The 19,077-nt window shown below is 37.0% G+C and overlaps 1 protein-coding gene and 1 pseudogene across 3 annotated transcripts in view; both read left to right on the plus strand.

Moving 5' to 3' along the window:
• OCRL (OCRL, inositol polyphosphate-5-phosphatase) overlaps positions 1 to 19,077 on the plus strand; it is a 55,303-nt gene that overhangs the window by 10,550 nt on the left and 25,676 nt on the right. For 2 of the 3 annotated variants that reach the window (XM_023525480.1, XM_023525483.1), the window contains exons 3-14: positions 764 to 843; positions 3,460 to 3,498; positions 10,428 to 10,538; positions 10,964 to 11,053; positions 11,736 to 11,856; positions 11,945 to 12,106; positions 13,315 to 13,416; positions 13,944 to 14,058; positions 15,189 to 15,305; positions 15,408 to 15,595; positions 17,525 to 17,636; positions 18,886 to 18,995. In XM_023525480.1, coding sequence (XP_023381248.1) covers positions 764 to 843; positions 3,460 to 3,498; positions 10,428 to 10,538; positions 10,964 to 11,053; positions 11,736 to 11,856; positions 11,945 to 12,106; positions 13,315 to 13,416; positions 13,944 to 14,058; positions 15,189 to 15,305; positions 15,408 to 15,595; positions 17,525 to 17,636; positions 18,886 to 18,995 — 1,347 coding nt within the window. The remainder of the gene's footprint in view (positions 1 to 763; positions 844 to 3,459; positions 3,499 to 10,427; positions 10,539 to 10,963; positions 11,054 to 11,735; positions 11,857 to 11,944; positions 12,107 to 13,314; positions 13,417 to 13,943; positions 14,059 to 15,188; positions 15,306 to 15,407; positions 15,596 to 17,524; positions 17,637 to 18,885; positions 18,996 to 19,077) is intronic. The other variant, XM_023525482.1, reaches the window with a different exon arrangement.
• Positions 9,144 to 9,262, plus strand: LOC111733436 (annotated as a pseudogene).

Below are 19,077 nucleotides of genomic sequence, written 5' to 3' on the forward strand. Positions count from 1 at the left end.
AAGGATAGTAGTAAATGAAAATTAGTATTTCAGAAGTACATAGGAATTTAGAAATCTTGCATTTCATAATGGCAGCCAATTTTTTCAGTCATATTTACCTAGAGCTACCAGCATGAAGTTGGAAACCAGAGTAAAATCACAGGGATGTAAAGGCAATCTGGTTATAATATCTGCTACCTTGTTGGCCACTGGGGTTATTGTGACCTATCCAGGCAACTGGGTACCTCTTCTTACTCCTCCATGAACCTGTATACCTGTTTGAAGAGAGAGAACCATTCTTTGGTAAAAGCTATGCATATATAATCAGAAAGCTAATTTATGAAATTCCTAATTCATTCATTCTATGAACTTGAACTACAGTTATGTGCTAGCGACTATGCTAGGTGCTAGAAATACTATGGTGAAAAAACATCCATAGTCCCTGCCCTCACGGAGTTCACACCTAGCTATTCACTCTGATGTACATACTCTGAAGATATATGTGCTGTAATTCATGCTCTTAAGATTGTAAAATTTTCTTAGGATATAGACTATTCCGTGTTCTTTATAGCAAAGAACAGTGTGAGTATTCAAATATTGATCACCACTAATATCCTTTTAGACCTAGAGCAATATCTAGCTGTCATGATGCTTAGAACCAGGGAACGAGATACAGCAAGCCTAATCAATACAGGCTAGATTTGCATATCAACACAACAATGTATTTTATTAAATGTTTGGGTTCTTCAGTAGCTATTCATTGATGCATTCTTTTGTTTTCTAGGTTAATAATCCGGTTGCATGCGAAAGAACAACATGTTCAAGATATCATTCCTATAAATAGCCACTTTAGATGTGTTCAAGGTAGTAGCTTTAATCGCTTAGCTAGTTTTATAACATTTTTCTTTGGTCATTATTGCCTGTGTCATACCATACATATTTAAATTTGTCACTACATGTGAAATGAAATGTATTACTCTTTGCATAAAAAGATAACATTACTATTTTACCACTGAGAAGATGATCAGTGCTTTGTCTAAGAGGGCCGAAGGGTTATATTGAATAAGTGTATTCTCACTTGCTTCCCTGGCTGGGGGTTAGAGACATATGTAGTCTGTTGCCTGCATAGGTAGTCTATGCTGTCCGACCTATATGTGGGTTTAAGTAACATTCTTGGGTTTAACTGACACACTGCTCGTTGTAAAATAGCAAGGTTGCTAGGATTCATACACATTCAGCTCTTTCTCCCCTCACTCTCTGAAATTAAAACACTTGGCAAAATGCCTTAACAGTTTTTAATACCTTATATTCAATTGTGCTAATTCTCAAACCTTGCCATTGGTGAATTATAAGCGACTCCAGGGAGGAAATATTTGGCTTCCTGCCCTCAAATTTAGGGACCAAGAAAAGAAAATCTGTTGTTTCACCTGCTACAATGAGACTCAAAAATGAGGAGGCAGGGGAGTTGTGTAGGAGCTGTTGCTTCTGTCATGTCACATTGCTCTCGAAAGGAAATTGTTTACTAGAGAACAAATGCATTATGTTTCCAATGAGTCCATTAGCTTCATCAGACAGAAGCATTCTGTTTCAGCTATAGCTTCTTGGAAAATTTGAATCCTACCTTACATGGATTCTTTCTTAAACTACATTGAACATTTTTAATCACAAAACTAATATATATACTGTAAAAATGATGGAAAGAACAGAAAAATATAAAGAGAAGCAAATTCCCATCCTTCAGAGATAAACACCTAAGATTTACCTTTTTTCTACACTTGGAACTTTTAGAGTGGATAGGACTCATACTATATATAGTTTTTTTGTCTGTTCCATATGCCATCATAATATGAGTGCTTTTCCATGCTATTAATAGCTAGCTATACACTATTTTATGAATGGCTATTTTATAAATGGGTTATTTGCTAGTATAAATAGTAATTCGATGAACATCTATGTGCATAAATCTTCCTGCACATCTCTTATTTCCTTAGGATTTATTCCTATAAGTAGAAATACTAAGTGAGTGTGGCTTTTTAAGACAGTATGTGTTAAGAATTAAAATACCTGTAGTGAATAGTACCCACATTGTATAGAAGAATGAAGTTATAGCCATACAGCTTGCCCTGTGTTAGAGAGACATTGAACAAGGCACCTGCATGCCATAGCAAGTTGCTGAAGTCACCTTACTTTTCATGTTGTTACATACCCAGCCCTTTAAGGAGGAGAAAAGCCAAGAACATGACTTTAATATCCTATTAACTCTATACCTTTTTATACTACTTCTAGAGTCTCTTTTACCCTGTTTCTTTTAGTATTTTTAAAATAAGAAATAGCAGGTTGTTAGATTGGAATCTAAGAAAATATGTGCACACACATAATAGTTTCCTATAACCAAAAGAACAGTTACTTCCTTGAGTTTTCATATCTTTTCTGTTTTTTGACCTGTGCATCTATTTTGAAAATCTTATAAATACTCAGGTTTTAAATAATTAAAGTTACTAAAGAACATTGGTAAACATATAATAGCTATGTCCTGATGCCTAATTGTCCCTTGCTTCATCATGCTAGTAAGAATATTGAGACTATTTTCTAATATTACACAACTTAGTTTCTTACCAATTCCTTCTGTTGTGCCTGAATAACAGAGCCAAATATACAATCCAGGCTTGTGAGGGAGCTAGAAAAGGCTGAGACTACTCCATCTGGCTACAGTAGATCCAGGCTAACCTCAAGGAGTCAGTACCCACATTTAAACTAGCTGAGACGGTCTGGCAGGTGTTGGCCAAATACAAGGAAGTTAGGGATGACAAGAAGGGTTGGATCTAGACACTAGAGGTAAGAAAGGAAGTCGTGGAGAGCTATGGAGAAAAAAGAGAACTCTGAACTTGGAGACTATGCTTTGCTCCAATTTACACTTCCTTGTTGGGTGTTTGGACCCACAGATATTAATTGTAGTCTAAAGGTAAAGAACTTAAGATATTCTGTATTTCTAGATGGGACAGGGGCAGAGGTAATGGGATCATGGAAATTTTCAGAGACTAGATCTGAGTTAAAGTAATTCGCCTCTAGGCCTTTGGGGTCACTTCCTTGGCTTTTTACAAGAATTGCCTAAAGGATACAATTAAGTTATATTAAATTAATATGTTATAGTTGGGGAGAATTAAACTCATATTCACTTGAATTGACATGTTATATTCCCTACTATTGTCATTCCTTGATTTGCTTAGAGGTGTTCCGTTCAGTTACTTGATTCAGTTCATTTTTCTTTTAGTTGAATTGCTCATAATCTTTAGAACCCAGTGCTATTAAAATCCTTTTTTTAAAAAAAATGCTAACCAAAAAAAGCAAAGGATTTTTTAAAATATGTTCTACGCCCCAGGAGTGGTGACTGAGAGCAGCAGTTATTTAGTTAGGCATATACTTCTTTTGGTTGTAATGAATGGTTTTCTCATTTCTGATCCTGTTCTTCTTTTCCCTCAGAAGCAGAAGAAACTCTTTTGATTGATATAGCTTCAAACAGTGAGTATCTTTCTGAATGGAATTGATTTTCATTCAACAAATATTTACTTGAATTCGCACCCTATTTAAGACACCTTTTTTTGCACATCCTTTATCTTACCAACGTATCCTGTATTCTCCACTTTCTTCAAGCAACCATACGAATTAGCATTGTCTCCCAAAAACATTTAGGCTAAGCATAAGAAAAAACGGGTGGCTAGTAAGAATCTTTTAAAAAGTTGAAAAGATGACATACTTTTCTAATGCTGAACTTTTTTGAGCTACCAGTATTATTGCTATCAGTTAAATCATTGCTGTGAAATTGATAATTGTAGGAAGGCCTAGAAAATGTTTAAAGCACATAAGGTTTATGATTTTTTTTGCTGTTTTTTTAACTGCTGTTTTAAGCTTTTTCCCCTCACCTGCTTATTAATTTTACATGTTAAATTATGGTTTCCTTTGTTATATTATTTTGGGAGGCTGTATTGTCCTTCTTGTACCAGGCATACCTTTTTTTCTTAAAATAATTTTGGTATTTTATTTAAGCCCCATTCCCTCAAGGCATCCCTTCATTAGAGAGAACATGATCTCTTCTTACTGTTTTCATTCTTTCATTTGCATCTCTTTGAAGCAAATCATCATTGACTTTCTATGCAAACTGTTCTTTATCATATGATTATACTGTGTTATGGGGAGGAGAAAATAAACATTTGAATGCTACTGTGACAATTCTGTGGTTGCTATGGAAAAGAGTATGTGACCACATGAATCTAAATCAAACTGGTTGCCTTATCTCATGATCGAGTCCTTACATGAGTGGGGCTTGGCTCTTAGCTTGGAGCTGTGGATTATACATACTTTTATTTAGACACAGTCCCTATCCTTGGCACCATTAATTTGCATTGAACAGTTTACATGGGCTTTTTCTGGTTTGGGTTCTATTATTCTTTTCTTTGGTCATGGACTTTGGAAGTCTAAGGGCTGATCCTGAAAGGCTAAGTAAACTCAGCTGCTGGCTTCTACTGCAGGTACACAAGAAATCAAAAATAACTTAATATCTATGTCTTATTGTGCTTAGAAAGGAGAAGGCAAAAAGAACACTAAAAAAGCAAAATATGAGCAAAGGTAACTGATGCTGCTAAAAAAAACATACTGAAATGTCCTGCTCTTGATGTGGAAATAGGTATTTAATTCAAAGCTGAAAAGTTAAACCAAGCTGTGCCTTTTCCCTTATAAACACCTAATTTATGGCATTAGTTTTTTTTGGTTTGGTTTGGTTTTTTACCTCTCCTACATAGAAATTAGACACGTGTTGTTTTGTCCAGAGTTCAAGTTATTAGATCATAACCATTTGAATTTTTGTTATTCCTTTGTGATTTCTGTCCACTTAGTAATATTTACACCGAAACCAGATTTTATCTTCATCCTCGGGCTTCATACATAAACTTTAAAGTACATAGTATGTTACAGGAGAGGGACCCTGGGTTTGTTAGGCAGGCCTGATTTTAGTGTAAATATGTATTTTCCCATTATCTGGATGTTGATAGTAAATGGTTTCAAATCATTTTTTTCTGATGTCCAGATAATATATCTTCATTATATACAATTTGAAATTTTCAAAAAGTTTAAAGTATCAAAATTATGCTCCTGCAATCTAGAGATCACCACTGTGTTTAACATTTTTATGTATCTCTTCTACTCTTTTATTTATGCTTTTACATAATTGGAATCCTTTTATGTAGGTTTTATCATGCATTTTCATTTAATGTTGTATTGCGGCATTTTCCCGTGTCATTTAAAGATATTTAAAAACATGATTTTTAATGACTAAGATTTCAACACAGATATGTGCCAAACACTCCTTTATTTATTCATTATTCAACATATATTTGTTGAGCACCTTTTATTTGCCAGGCTCTAAGTGCTACACAAGCAGTAGAGAACCACATAGATAAGGTTGCTGTTCCTGCTTTGATTCGTCTTCTGTGCTATTTGGTACTAGTGTTATATAGATACCTATAATTCATTAATCCATTCCATAGAAATATGAATACCTTTTAGGTGCTAGGCACTGTGCTAGATTTTAGGGATTATAGCAGAAAACAATATAGTCATGGTACTTCATAGAACTTAGTGCAAGAAACAGATTTGAAGTTGAAAGTATAGATACATACTTACAAAACTTGCAGTTTTGATAAATGCTGTCAAGGAGAAATACAAAGAGTTTATAAGAGGGCTAACTAAATTAGGCAGGGTGATCAGGGGAGACCTCTTTGAAGAAGTGACATTTAAATTGAGACCAGAGGGACTAAGAGGTGAATATGGGGAAGAAAAGAGTACTCCAGGTAAAGGGAACCACATGTGAAAAGGTCCCAAATTGAAAAATAGCTTGACACTTTCTTGAAATGAAAGAAGGCTAGGGTGCCTGGAATAAGGCTTAGGCACCAAGGTAGGATGAGCTAGAGCCAAATCCGATAGGATCTTCTAAGCCATGATAAGGAATCTGGATTTTTAGATTTAAAAGAAAATAGGAAGAATATGAAAGATTTTATATTGGAATGTCATCATTTGCATGGAAGCCAGTTAGGAGGCTGTTTTGGTAGTTTAAGCTAGAGAGTGTGGTAGAAGTAGAGATGAAGAGAAATGGAAAGATTTGATTAATGTTTTTGGAGGTTAAATCAACAGAGGTTGGTTTGGGTGTAGTAGTGAGAGGAAGAGAAGGGTCAAGGATGAATCCAGGTTTCTGGCATGAATGTGGTTAATGGTACCACTTGTAGATATAAGAACATTACGGGATTACAAGAGGAATGATATTTCCTATGGGGGATCATAAATTCACTTTTAGCTATGTTTAGTTTAAGATTTCTTTGAGACATTTGAGTGTAGAGGATAAAAGTTGTGAATGTATGCATCTGAAGCTCAGAAGACAGGTCTGGGTCACTAGCACATAGTTGGTATTTGAAACCAAGAGTGATGATATGATTGCATGTAGAGCTGTGCCATCAGATGCAGTAGCCACGAGTTACATGTGCCTATTTAAATTAATTAGTAATAAAACTGGGAATTCAATTCCTCGGTTGCACTAGTCACATTTCAAGTGTTCATTAGCCACGTGTGGTCATTGGTTGCCATATTAGACAACACAGTTATAGAACATGTCCCTTATCACAGAAAGTCCTATTGGACAATGCTATAGAGTAAGTAAAACTTTTAGGATTGAACTCTAAGGAACTCTGCTTTGTAAAGGTTAGATAGAGAAGGAGATACCTCAAGGGGCACTGAAAACTAGTGATGAGAGAGATTGAGAGAGAGAGAGAGAGAGAGAGAGAGAGAAAGAGAGAAAGAGAAAGAGCGAAAGAGAAACTATGTGAATATGGTGTCATAGAAGTCTTTAGAAAAAAATATTTCAAGGAGTGGTCAACTATTGATTTCTGCTAATAGGTCAAATGAGATGACTGAAGAATATCCATTGGATTTAGCAATGTGGAGGTTATTGGTGACCTTAACAAAGCCATTTCATAAGGGTTGTGGAAACCAAAGTCATTTTTGGAGTGAATTAAAGAGAAAAATGGGAGGTGAGGAAGTAGCTTGGTTTTTTGAAGAAGCTTGACTGCAAAGAAGAATATAGATATGGACTAGAATTGGAGGGAAATATGGGGTTTAGGAAGATTTTTTGTTTTTAAAATGGGGAGGATCTAGAACACAATTTAATGCTGATGAGAAGTAGCCTATGAAAGGGAGAGGTTAAAAATATTGGGAGGAAGTGTCTAGGAATGATTGTGAGTGTACAATTTCCGAGAGAATCAGAGAGGTTGTAATTCAAAGAGAGGGTGACCTTTGATAGGAGTACTTTTCTTGTATCAGAAGGGAAAAGAGATGAGTAAAAATACAGGATGGCTTCCATTTTCTCTGAAATATGAGGTGAGGCAATCAACTTGTAATGAGAGGGCTTGAAAAGAGGGGGATCCAGAAATCGAGGATAAATGAGAAGGTATGAAATAGTTGTTCTTGATAGTCATAGGAGACTGATTGACTATGGAAACTTAGTTGCTTCCTATCGTAGAGTGCCCAATTGAGGTTAGTAATCAATTTATAATGGTGTGTGTGTGTGTGTCTGTGTCTATGTGTACACGGATTAAGTACAGAGAAGGCAATTAGTTGGATTTCTGAGGGTTGATTGTTAGCCAGGTAGGTGCTATGGAAGAACAGAGTGGTAAGGCAGTTCTGGGTATTTGGAACAGAGTATAATGATGTCATATGTTTGGTAAAAAGGGAAGCGAAAGTAGGAGGGAGTGAATGGATACTGAGGAAGTGAAGGGATCAATGAGCTGGAGGTTCCCATGTGAGCAAGTAAGCTGGAAGAAGTAACAGGTCAGAGTGGGATGTCTGAATTAGAGTTTTATGAAGTGGTGATGTTTCTATGATGAAAAGGTCCAGGGTATAACTGAGGGAGTTCCAGTAGGGACTGAGGGAGTATGTGGCTGAGATGGAGGGGCAAGATCATTGGATAAGGAAGTTGAAGGCATTGACCGGGTTTTCTGTGTTAATTTTGAAGGGACCCAAAATTAAGGCAGAAGTTTGAGTGGAGAGGAAGTCTTATGAGTCAGGTATTGAACCCTGGATTCAGAATTTTCTGGGAGGATAGTAGATGATCTCATGGAGGAAGGAATAGAAGAAGCTGGTATAGCCCATTGGGTGAGACTCAAAGGAGAAAAGATTTTACCTCAGGGAGGAGAGGGAATGGCCTGGAGATAGCATTATGACAAATAAGGACACCAGTCTTAAATTACATAGGATATGAGAGACTATAAACAGCCTTCACTTCAGAGAGCTACAGGGAGAGTTCTGTTCTCAGGGACCAGTCAGTTGCAGGTGACTCTGATTTTCAATCTGGATGCACATTAGAATCACTCAGAGAGTATTTTAAAAGCTACCAATGTGTGGGCTTTACCCACAGAGATTGTTTTATTGGCCTGGGGTGGAGCCCAAGTATCAGTATTTTAAAAAGTGCCTCTAGTAATTCAAATACAGCCATAGTTGGGAACCACTGAGTGATGCAGGGAATGTTCAGAAGAGAAGTTGAGGATCTAGGAGTGTTTGCTGATTACAAAGAGTCCAGAGGGTTTTGGAAGGGAGCCAAGTACAAGGTTAGGTCGTGGGATAATTTGTCCTCTTTCCCATGCAACATGTTGAGGCAGTATCTAGTGTTATTTTGTAAGCAATTTCTGGAGTCTTCTGTTTGTTAAATGGATTAGTTTATTTTTTATGTTTGCTAAAATATATCTTTCAAGGATTATGGGAGAGAGGTATATGTTCTTGTTCTGTTTCTTTCAGATAGAAACTTCTCTCTCTCTCTCTCTCTTTTTTTTTTTACTGCTTCTGATATAAATTATCTGAGAAAGAAAAGATTGCTCATACCCTGAAGGAGTTTTCAAGGCTGTTCCTAATTGGTGATCTTTGTTTTCCCCTCCTCCTTACAGTGGCACCATCGTTCATTTTCTTATTTCTGGTCCACTTGGATGCCTTCTTTTTCATTTCTCTGTTTTCATCTCTTTTCTTCTTCTGACCATTAAATCTATGAAGATAGAAACTTAAGGAAAGGCAAAGGAAAAGAGGAGAGTCAAAGGTTCAGAAGTGAATTTCCACCATAAGAAACTGGGATTTTCTTTTGTGGCCATGCCACCCTAAACGTGCCCGATCTCATCTGACCTCGGAAGCTAAGCAGGATTGGGCCTGGTTAGTACTTGGATGGGAGACCACCTAGGAATACCAGGTGCTGTAAGCATAAAAAAAAAAATAAAAGAAACTAGGATTTTCGTTTTCTCACTTCTTTATTACTTACAAGTGTGAAAAAGTCCAGTTAAACAGTTATTTATTAAATGCCTTCTGTCTGCAAAGTCTGTCATCATTATTGCCTGTAAAGTGACCAACCATCCCTGTTTGCCTGGGACTTTCCCGGCCTTAGCTTTGAAAGTCCTGAGTCCTGAGAAGTCCCTCAGTCCCAAACAACCCTGTGTAGACCATCAAAAGTTACGTTGGATAACCTGTATGTGCCCCCTGCCTCTTGCTCTTAAGTAGCTTATAGTTTCCAGAGGAATGAGAAAGCAATACATATAATAAGTCAGTTAAAATAAATATATAAACAAGTACATAGGTTTCCTGGATCACCATATCCAGATGATTGATACAGATGATAACTATAGGGCATCAGAAAAAGGGAGACAGTATGTTGTATACATAAGAAACTAAAGTCCTAGATAACCTCGCTTCTAATTATACTGTTTTCCAATTGGCTATACTTGAACCAAACCACTCATGACCATAGGTCATTATATTGCTTTTGTGAGTTTATTCAAGATGTACATTTTTCTCTTGTAATGAGGTATAGATGCTTCTTTTCAGAATGACTCAAACCAATCCCACAATTCTTTTCTTTTTTAATTAGTTTGTAAATTCAGTTGGCTAAGTATAGTTTGTACCTAGGAACAAGCCATCCTATTTCCTTTATTCCCTTCATGCTTCAGATACTCTTACTATATGATCTGGATTTAAAATAGTAGGAATTTCCAGCTGAGAGATGGGGGAAGGGTAGTTGGAGAATTAATCTTTTACTAGAATTTGGTGGTCCCTGCATTAACATCTAAGAGATATATCAGAATGTAGAAAACTATGATTTTAGTATGTATCATATCACTCTATTAGGCTGCTCATTGACATAGTCATTAGCCCTTTAGATTTCCTTCTCCACATCACCCCTAAATCCTGCATCTCCCTACTACCACCACTACCACCATGATGAATACCTTGATCTTGTAGACTGCTTCCTATATTAGAGGTCTGGGATATTTGTGATGTGGACCTTGTCTTATTAAACTGGTAAGTTGGGAATACAATCCCAAGAAAACATTGTATTCCATAGCTCTGTGTGTATGGATTTCAAATCTCTTTAGGTGGCTGCAAAATTCGGATTCAGGGGGACTGGACCAGAGAGCGCCGCTTTGAAATCTCTGATGAGGAGAACTGTTTGAAGTTCTTGTCAAAGGTCCTTGCAGCTCAGGAAGGTAACTCAAGACTCAGAAGTTTTCTTTCTACTATTTTAATGGGAGTGAAATTCTGATATGCTGATACAGAGGTAAGCGGCCGTGAGCAAAGTACCTCACCCCCTGAGCTTTGATAGCTGAATTTCTTTAAATTCAGAAATGACCCCAGGGATGGGTTAGGGAACAAGTGTATTCGACTTTAAGGACACTGAGCCAATTTCCAGAATCTCTACAGTCATGGCATGGACATCTTACTGCAGACTGTAATCTGCCTTCTACTCCCAGATGATCCCCAAGCTGCCCTCATTTTCTTAGTCTTTTCCTTTATATTCAAGAATACTACTGGCCCTGCATTTGAAGAGTGCTGAGTGAATGGCTTTTGGTTATGGTAAATTCTGCTCAATGAAGGGCTCCTCAGTTTCTGACCATGAACCTTATCTCTCCAGCACAGTCACAACTTCTTGTTCCAGAGCAAAAGGACTCATCCAGCTGGTACCAGAAATTAGACACTAAGGACAAACCTTCTGTCTTTTCAGGTACTGAAAAGATTCTTTTCCTGGTTGTTTTGCTCATTGCTGAGTCAGTAAATTTTATCTGGATAGATAAAATAATGTAGATTAATGTCAACGTCAGACACTTCCTATAGAGTGGTTGTATGGAGTCCATGCCCACTGACTGTCGTACACTCCTTATTCTTTCTGTGGTATGTTAGCCCTTCAGGAGCCAGCTTAGCAGTGTGGTAAAAAATGCAGGTACTAGAGCCACACTGCCCGGGTTTGAATTCCAAATTCTACAACATACTAGTTATATGACCTTGATCAAGTTACTCAACAACTCTTAGCTTTCATTTGTTTTTCTGTGACATGGGAAGATTTTTAATAGCACTGACCTCAGTGGGGATCTTTGCATTGACTAAGTGAGATAATAATATAATCCCTTACTATCAACCAAGCTTTGTGCTAAGTCTTCAGCAAATGTTAGCACTCATGTAAGGTCCAAATTAATGTAACTTACTGTTGTTCTAGTTAATATGTCAAGTACTTCAAGGACAGACATGCATCTTCCCCCAACCTAAGTTATCATTACCTTTTTGTTTGGTATTTGCCTTTGACCATGTACTGATCAAATCAAAACCACTGATCAAAGCAAAGCCCTATCTATCCTGGCTAAGTTGGATGTTAGCTCTCCCTCCTTTGACACTGGGTTCTGTTCCTTCAGGGCTTCTTGGATTTGAGGATAATTTTTCATCTATGAATTTAGACAAGAAGATAAATTCACAGAATCAGCCTATGGGGATTCATCGGGAGCCCCCACCTCCACCCCCTTCAGTGAACAGAATGTAAGTCCCATGTCAAAACATATTTCCCATGTAAGTGACTTTTCTATTTTAGGCAGTTTCACTTTTGAATTTCTCATTTATTTGCTAGGCTTCCACGTGACAAGGAAGCTTCTAACAAGGAACAGCCCAAAGTGACCAACACCATGCGGAAGCTCTTTGTACCAAATACCCAGTCTGGGGAGCGGGAGGGTCTCATCAAACATATCCTGGCAAAGCGAGAGAAAGAATATGTCAACATTCAGACTTTCAGGTACTCTCTTTTACTTACTGAGGTATAGCAGAAAATGGCCTTTTGATATTTAAGGTATTAGTTTAATTAGCTTAATTAGGAGTCAAAGCATAATAAAAAGGAATGGTCAGCTAATTCAAGACCCTGTCTCTATCCAAAATAATGCAAATACTACAATTTCTCTTGGATTTTCTAACTACTGATGATACCATGTCTATTAATGTTTCTATCTACTCTTAGAGAACCAAATCAAGCTCACATGTACTAGAGAACTGTTCCTTAGCACATTCCATAAGCAAGTATGTTTATCTACCTGGCCTGCCAAATATTTCCCCACTAATATTGGAAAATTAAAGCCCACCATTACTACTAGATCTTAACTTACTTAATTTTAATAGTTAACTAATGAAAGTTTTGCCTAATCCTCTTGATAGTGAAGTCTGTCTTGGATTTTTCCCTCTGTATTATATTTTTCATGTCACCTTGTTGATATCTTCTTTTCTGGGCCCAGTGTGTATGGTATGTGGTATGGCATGGCCTAGTATGTTTCCCAGTGTACAAAGCAGTAACACTTTGTTATTTGTGAATAGCCTGTACCCTTCTAGCCCAAGATTCCAGTCACATGTGCCATCACATTATGCCTCATTTATTCTAATTTAATTGTAACTATATCCCTGTGACAAAACCTCCAGTTCCTCTTCTTCCCATCATGCTTATATTTGTATATAAACAGTTAAGACAATCATGAGTTTTCCCTTGTGCTTACCCCCTTAATACTGTATCTGCCTCAACAGAATTTCCTACATGAGTGTCCTTGTAATCCTTTGGGAAGTAAGTTTTTGGATTCAACTACAGCTCCTTACACAACAGTTATCCATAACAGACATGCTTATAGCATGAAGGTACCTCTTTACCATCCACAGACTCTCTCTTCAAATATGAGTTCGAATGGAGTTTAATTGAAAGGAAATGTGGTAGAGCAATTAACTCTGTGTATTTAAAATAGAGACTTGGTTCCTTTTTGTAGATTCACCTAATGTAAAACTTAGAATAAGTTCACTGCCTTTGTGTTCTACATACAGAAGGTTTTACTTATGTGTGTGGCAAAACATTTGAGAAATTATGTTGGCTTATCGTGAACATACCATTGTCTTAGAAGTGATGAGAGAACTTCCATTAGTTCATTCTTGACCTTTGTTTTCACATTATTTTTTGGTATTACATATTAGATTTTTTGTTGGAACTTGGAACGTGAATGGCCAGTCTCCAGATAGTGGATTAGAACCATGGCTGAACTGTGATTCGAATCCTCCTGATATCTACTGCATTGGGTAAAGAACACGTCTAGAATTTCCTTTTGGCTATGTTTAGTGTTAGTTCACATGACATTTTGCCTTCTTTTTTTTAAAAAAAACTATTTGGTAAAAACCTACTGTAGACTATAAATGAGAGTTAACTTGTAGGTCAAATTTGTGAGATCACAAAGGAACAGATACCTAAAATGGTGTAAGGAAGCATCTAGATCTCTCGAAAGACATAGAAAACTATGTTCTTCCTAGAAACTAAGACATGACTTCAATTCTAACAGTGTCTATCCCTAGGATATATAAGCAAAGCTCTACTGTTACCCCATATGGAGGTTTTTTTGTTTAAATCTTGTATAGCCTGTGCATATGCTTGTGGGGAGTCTTTGAAAAAGAAAGCTACTTGTCCTTACTGATCACCTGGGTCAACAAAATAGTTCTTTAAAATTTCTCTTTTCCATGCTTTTTTTTCATCTGATGTCTCATAATAGGACAGGAGGTAGTCAGAGATAATTATGGGATATGTATAGATCTCACATCCTCTTGCTTCTCAGATTTCAAGAGCTAGACTTGAGCACAGAAGCCTTTTTCTACTTTGAATCCGTAAAAGAACAAGAGTGGTCCATGGCTGTGGAAAGGGGTTTGCATTCCAGAGCCAAGTATAAGAAAGTAAGCCACATTTAATTATCTTTTTTAGTATATGACTAAATAGAACTCCCTAGAAGTTATTCTTGTTATCTATGGCTTGTTCCAAAAGATGGTTTAATTGCATTCTTTCCCACATATAATATGGGAACAGGGCAGACTAATCCTTTTTATACCTATTTCCTGGGGAAAAAAAATTTCCCTGAGCTTCCCGATTCTATATATTCATAGCTTGGGTAGCTTTTAGGAGAAAGAAAAAAAGAATTTTGTTCTCATAACAATAATTAACTCAAACTAATTACATGTAAGGTAACTGATTTGTGCACTAAGAGTTAAGATTGAAGTTGTTAACCAACATGGTCAGAACTGGATGCTTACAGAAAAACAGTCTGAAGCATGTGGGTACTTAGGGTATGCTTTGGAATCAGAGCACGAATAGAAGTGTTGCGGAGTTTAAACGAGTTCTAAACTTGGTTGCAAGTCAAGAGTAGAGTTGACTTTAGCAAGGTGGACCAATTTGTTGGTCTTTAGAGGGCCCAAGGTAGAGGCTACCAGAAGAGGTATTTTAATTTCAGGGCTACCATAGTAAGACCTGTAAAAGGAGTCATCTGCCTGAGTAATTTTTGTCTATATCTTCTAACAGTTGATGTAGGTTATAAAACTCCTGATGGTGTTATAGGTCCCTAGCTAATACATATTTCAGACATTACTAGCTCTAGTTCACAGATTTAAAATGATCGAAATAAAAAGGATTGCTGTTTTATAAATGTCAATTTCTTAGGAAATTGGAAATTGGAAACTAGGAAGGAGGGGAAAAAGGAACAAGCTGGGATAGAGGCTTTCTCTTTATTATTTGAATTTTTAATGCTCCTTACTTCTGATAGGCTAAAAAGTGATTAAAATAATGAGTCTAGAGCACAGTTCACTCATTGTCCCCAAAGACTTTTAACCCTTACTCGTCAGAGCCAGATAAGAGTTCACCAGAGAAATTTCGTTCTTGATTTATGAGGTCAACTAGGAAATGAGATGATTTGGATTCAAATTTGGGCATCTTTCTATCTTTTTGGTAGAAAATTAGTTGTGGGAAGTTAGATATGTGGTATCTAAAAAGAGTGGTATTAACATGAACTTTTCTAACTCCCTGGAACTCGTAGGTTCAACTAGTTCGCCTTGTTGGGATGATGCTTTTGATATTTGCCAGAAAGGATCAGTGGCGATATATCCGTGATGTTGCTACAGAAACAGTTGGAACTGGAATCATGGGGAAAATGGTGAGTACCTTAGGAAATGAGCTTGATTGTTATTTATGTCTGTATGAAGTTCAGTTGATACATGTGTCTTTGTTCCAACTGAATAATTACTCTTGCCAACAGGGAAACAAGGGTGGGGTAGCTGTGAGATTTGTATTTCACAACACTACCTTTTGCATTGTCAATTCCCACCTGGCTGCCCACGTGGAAGACTTTGAGAGAAGGAATCAAGATTATAAGGACATCTGTGCACGAATGAGTTTTGTGGTCCCAAATCAGACCCTCCCACAGCTGAACATCATGAAACATGAGTGAGTGGTTAAATCTCCTTTAGCCTTTGAATAGTGGGGCTGAGAAGAGATTAAACATGGCAGGAAACTATAGAACTGTGACGAGTGAGGGATTACCACTTAGGGATTGGGAGTCACAAAGAAGAGAGGACTTTTGAGAAATAACAGATTCATTGAGGCAGAGAAATTGGATTTGCTATCAGGGGAAAGGTTAGTTCTGTTAGAGAGCATCTAGAGTAATGCAGAAAGGGTCTGTCAGTTGGAGTCAGTTTTTTTTTTTATCATTACAAAATAGAAATGTTCATCATGAATGTAATAATAGATAAAATTAAAAGTAAAATTTCCTCATCATACCCTCTGCTCTCCCCAGCCAGTCCCTTTCTCCAAAGGAAACCACTGTTAGCAGTTTGGTGTGTATCCTTCTAGGTCTGTGCTGTCCAATATGACAGCCAGTAGTCATGGGTAGCTAAGGGTACTGGAAAGCAGCTAGTTTGAGTTGAGATGTCCTGTAAGCATAAACTAATCAGTGAGTTTCAGAGATTTCATATGGAAAACATGTCAAATTTTCAAAATTTTAAATATTGATTACGTGTCGAAATCATAATAATTTGGATATATTGAGTTAAATGAAATTTATTGTTAAAGTTATTTTCATTTGTTTCTTTTACTTTTTAAATGCAACTACTAGAAAATTTTTAATTACCTTCACTATGTGCATTGTATTTCTTTTGAATAGTGTTGTTCTAGACTTTGTCTATGCACATATACATGCCTACTTGTTATATAGGACTATATTATTCTATTCATTGTGGATCTCTTTTCAAGCCAGTATATATAGATCTACATTATTCCTTTTAATAGCTGTGGCATTAAGAATAAGGGTGGCAAAGATTTAAAGACCCCAGTGAATCAGTAGGATAATATAAGAGAAAGGCTAGTGAAGAATGAGACTTAAGGATATAGAAGCAGAAATCAGTTGAGAAATGTATTGAGTGGTAGAAAATGATTAGTTGTAAATTAGTTTGGAAAAAGTCATTTGAGATGGGAATTATAGGAAAACAAAAGATAATTTAGGGGTATTAGAATCAATAGAGAGTAGGGTGATTGAGGACAGAGTAGGGAAGAGTAGCGATGTTGGCCCGTTTCCATATAGTCTCAACAATTAGGAACATATGAAATTCTTTTCCACAGTGAAATCAAGACCTTGACATTAATGTCATAAAGTTGCCCTGAAATTTTATAGATTTATTTCCCTAAGGTTCCAGAAATTTCATGTTGCACTTAAGATTGGCAGAGACTCATTCAGAACTTGCAATAGCTTATAGGAGAATCCATTTTGATACAGTTTCAGGGTCTCACCTGTGGGATTCTCAGCACATTTAAGAGTCTGTTGCTGTGATTGGGAGCCTGAGGATCACATGGGAGCCTGCATCCCATAGTATGCCAGTTTCTTTCCTGCCTGGGATTTGGAGTGCAGATCTGGTGCAGCGATAGACAGATTGGCTGCAGTGGAAAGCCCCAGATTCACTTTTCCTAGTGAGCCCTGCCTATGAGAGCTGTTGTTCAGGCCACGCAGACCTTAGCAAAGAGTCTGCAGAACATCAGGGCTTAGCGAGGCAGAAAACATTCAGATTCCCCAAGAGACCTGGCAAACAACCAGGCAAAATTTTACTGAAAGCTAGTTCAGTAAATAAACTACATGGTTCTCTCAGGCAGTTAACTCCTTGGCTTCTGAATCCCATACATATACTGTATTTCCCCATCTTTGTTCTTCATGTATGGAGTGCCTATCCACCCACATATTTTGTAATCCCTAGTCTCTCTCAGGTTGTCAGATAGCGATAAATGAATCCTTATCAATAATCTACCCATTTTTCTGCTCTCCATTCTTCTCTGATTGATTTTTATGCTAATTATTGGTACTTCATTTATATATTTCTTGATCTTCAGTGTTGTTATATGGTTGGGAGATTTGAACTATAGACTTTGCATGCCTGATGCCAATGAAGTGAAGGGTCTTATTAACAAGAATGACCTTCAGAGACTCTTGAAATTTGATCAGGTAAGTATATTTTCATTTTATAGGTACTTTCTTAGATAGCAGATAAAATTGTTAGGTTTATGAGATAGATGTGTGGAAGGTGTGACTTACTCTAGAAATAGATGGAAAGGTCTCATTGTCTTGGGGAACAGTGTGACTAGTGATGCAGTGAATACACACAAGGTTTGTAGTGCATTTATTAAGCACTTAGGTGGTAGAAAGAGAGATAGTTTTAGTGATAAAAATATATAAGGTTTATTCATCAAGTCTTTATCAAGAAGAGATTTGTGTCAGTAAGTTGAGGAATGGTTGGGATGAATTGGAGAACACTTCCTGGAGGAAGTGGGCCTTCAGCTGTGTTGATGTAGTTTGGCAGATGGAGCAGGGAAAGCTGCTCTGTGATTACTTGGCAGGCTCAGCAACATCTTGGCAGTAAAAGGGAGGCCCTGTGAGGGGATTGGGAAGCACAGAAGAAAAGTCTGGTACAAATAGCACAGACTGTGGTCTGATAAAAATTGATTGAAAAGTTTGGGATAGCTAGGTTATGGATGCTAAAACCTGTGGGGAAAGCATCGATTTGGTAACATGTATATAAAACTTGATATTCAGGAAGCTAGTTTTCTGTTAATTTTCCTTGGAACCTAGCACGTGACTTGAATTTTTATTTCAGCTTATGGATACTGGCTGCTAAAAGTGAATGTTTCTTAATGAGGAAAGAAAATGTTTCAACTTGATTTGAATGTCTTTAAATCTTTGTGTGAGACCTTTTGATTTTCTTTAGTTAAAATTCAGGTGTTTTATAGTAGAATGGTTTTTGTAGTAAGCCTGTCTTGGCCAAGTCTTCCTTCGCATTGAGGTTACCTGGCTAATTTCTTTATATGGCATCCTCTCCTGCCTCCAAAGAGCATACAGTTGGAATAAATTTGGAGTCTTATGTAATTCTAGTAAATAGTTGAGCAAGGATAACTTTCAAAATGATCTGTAACTATTTGCTGAATTTGGCTTTCGGAATTATTCATTCAACATTGTGTGCTTTTTTTAAAAATTAAAATTGTACTGGATGGTTCCTGTCCAACTTCAGGGAACTGGTGAGTTTAGGTGCTGTGAGGCTACAGAAATTTTATTTCATAAGGTACAGAAATTTTATTTATGTACTCTGACAATGGCAAAGGCTGTGAAATTAGATACTTAGGAATGGCTGATCAGTATGATTGTCACTTATTTTAAGATGGTATTACCCTGCTTATGTGATGCTTCTTTCCCTTGCCAGCTAAATATTCAGCGCACACAGAAAAAAGCTTTCGCAGACTTCACCGAAGGGGAAATCAAGTTTATCCCCACTTATAAGTATGACTCTAAAACAGATCGATGGGATTCCAGGTAAAGTAGCAAGAACCTCCTCATGGAATATGTTAAGACCCTATATTATTTCTGTCCATCCATACTGGTGAAGGGCTAGGAA

Source organism: Pteropus vampyrus, unplaced genomic scaffold (genome assembly GCF_000151845.1).
Source record: "Pteropus vampyrus isolate Shadow unplaced genomic scaffold, Pvam_2.0 Scaffold566, whole genome shotgun sequence".
NCBI lineage: Eukaryota > Metazoa > Chordata > Mammalia > Chiroptera > Pteropodidae > Pteropus > Pteropus vampyrus.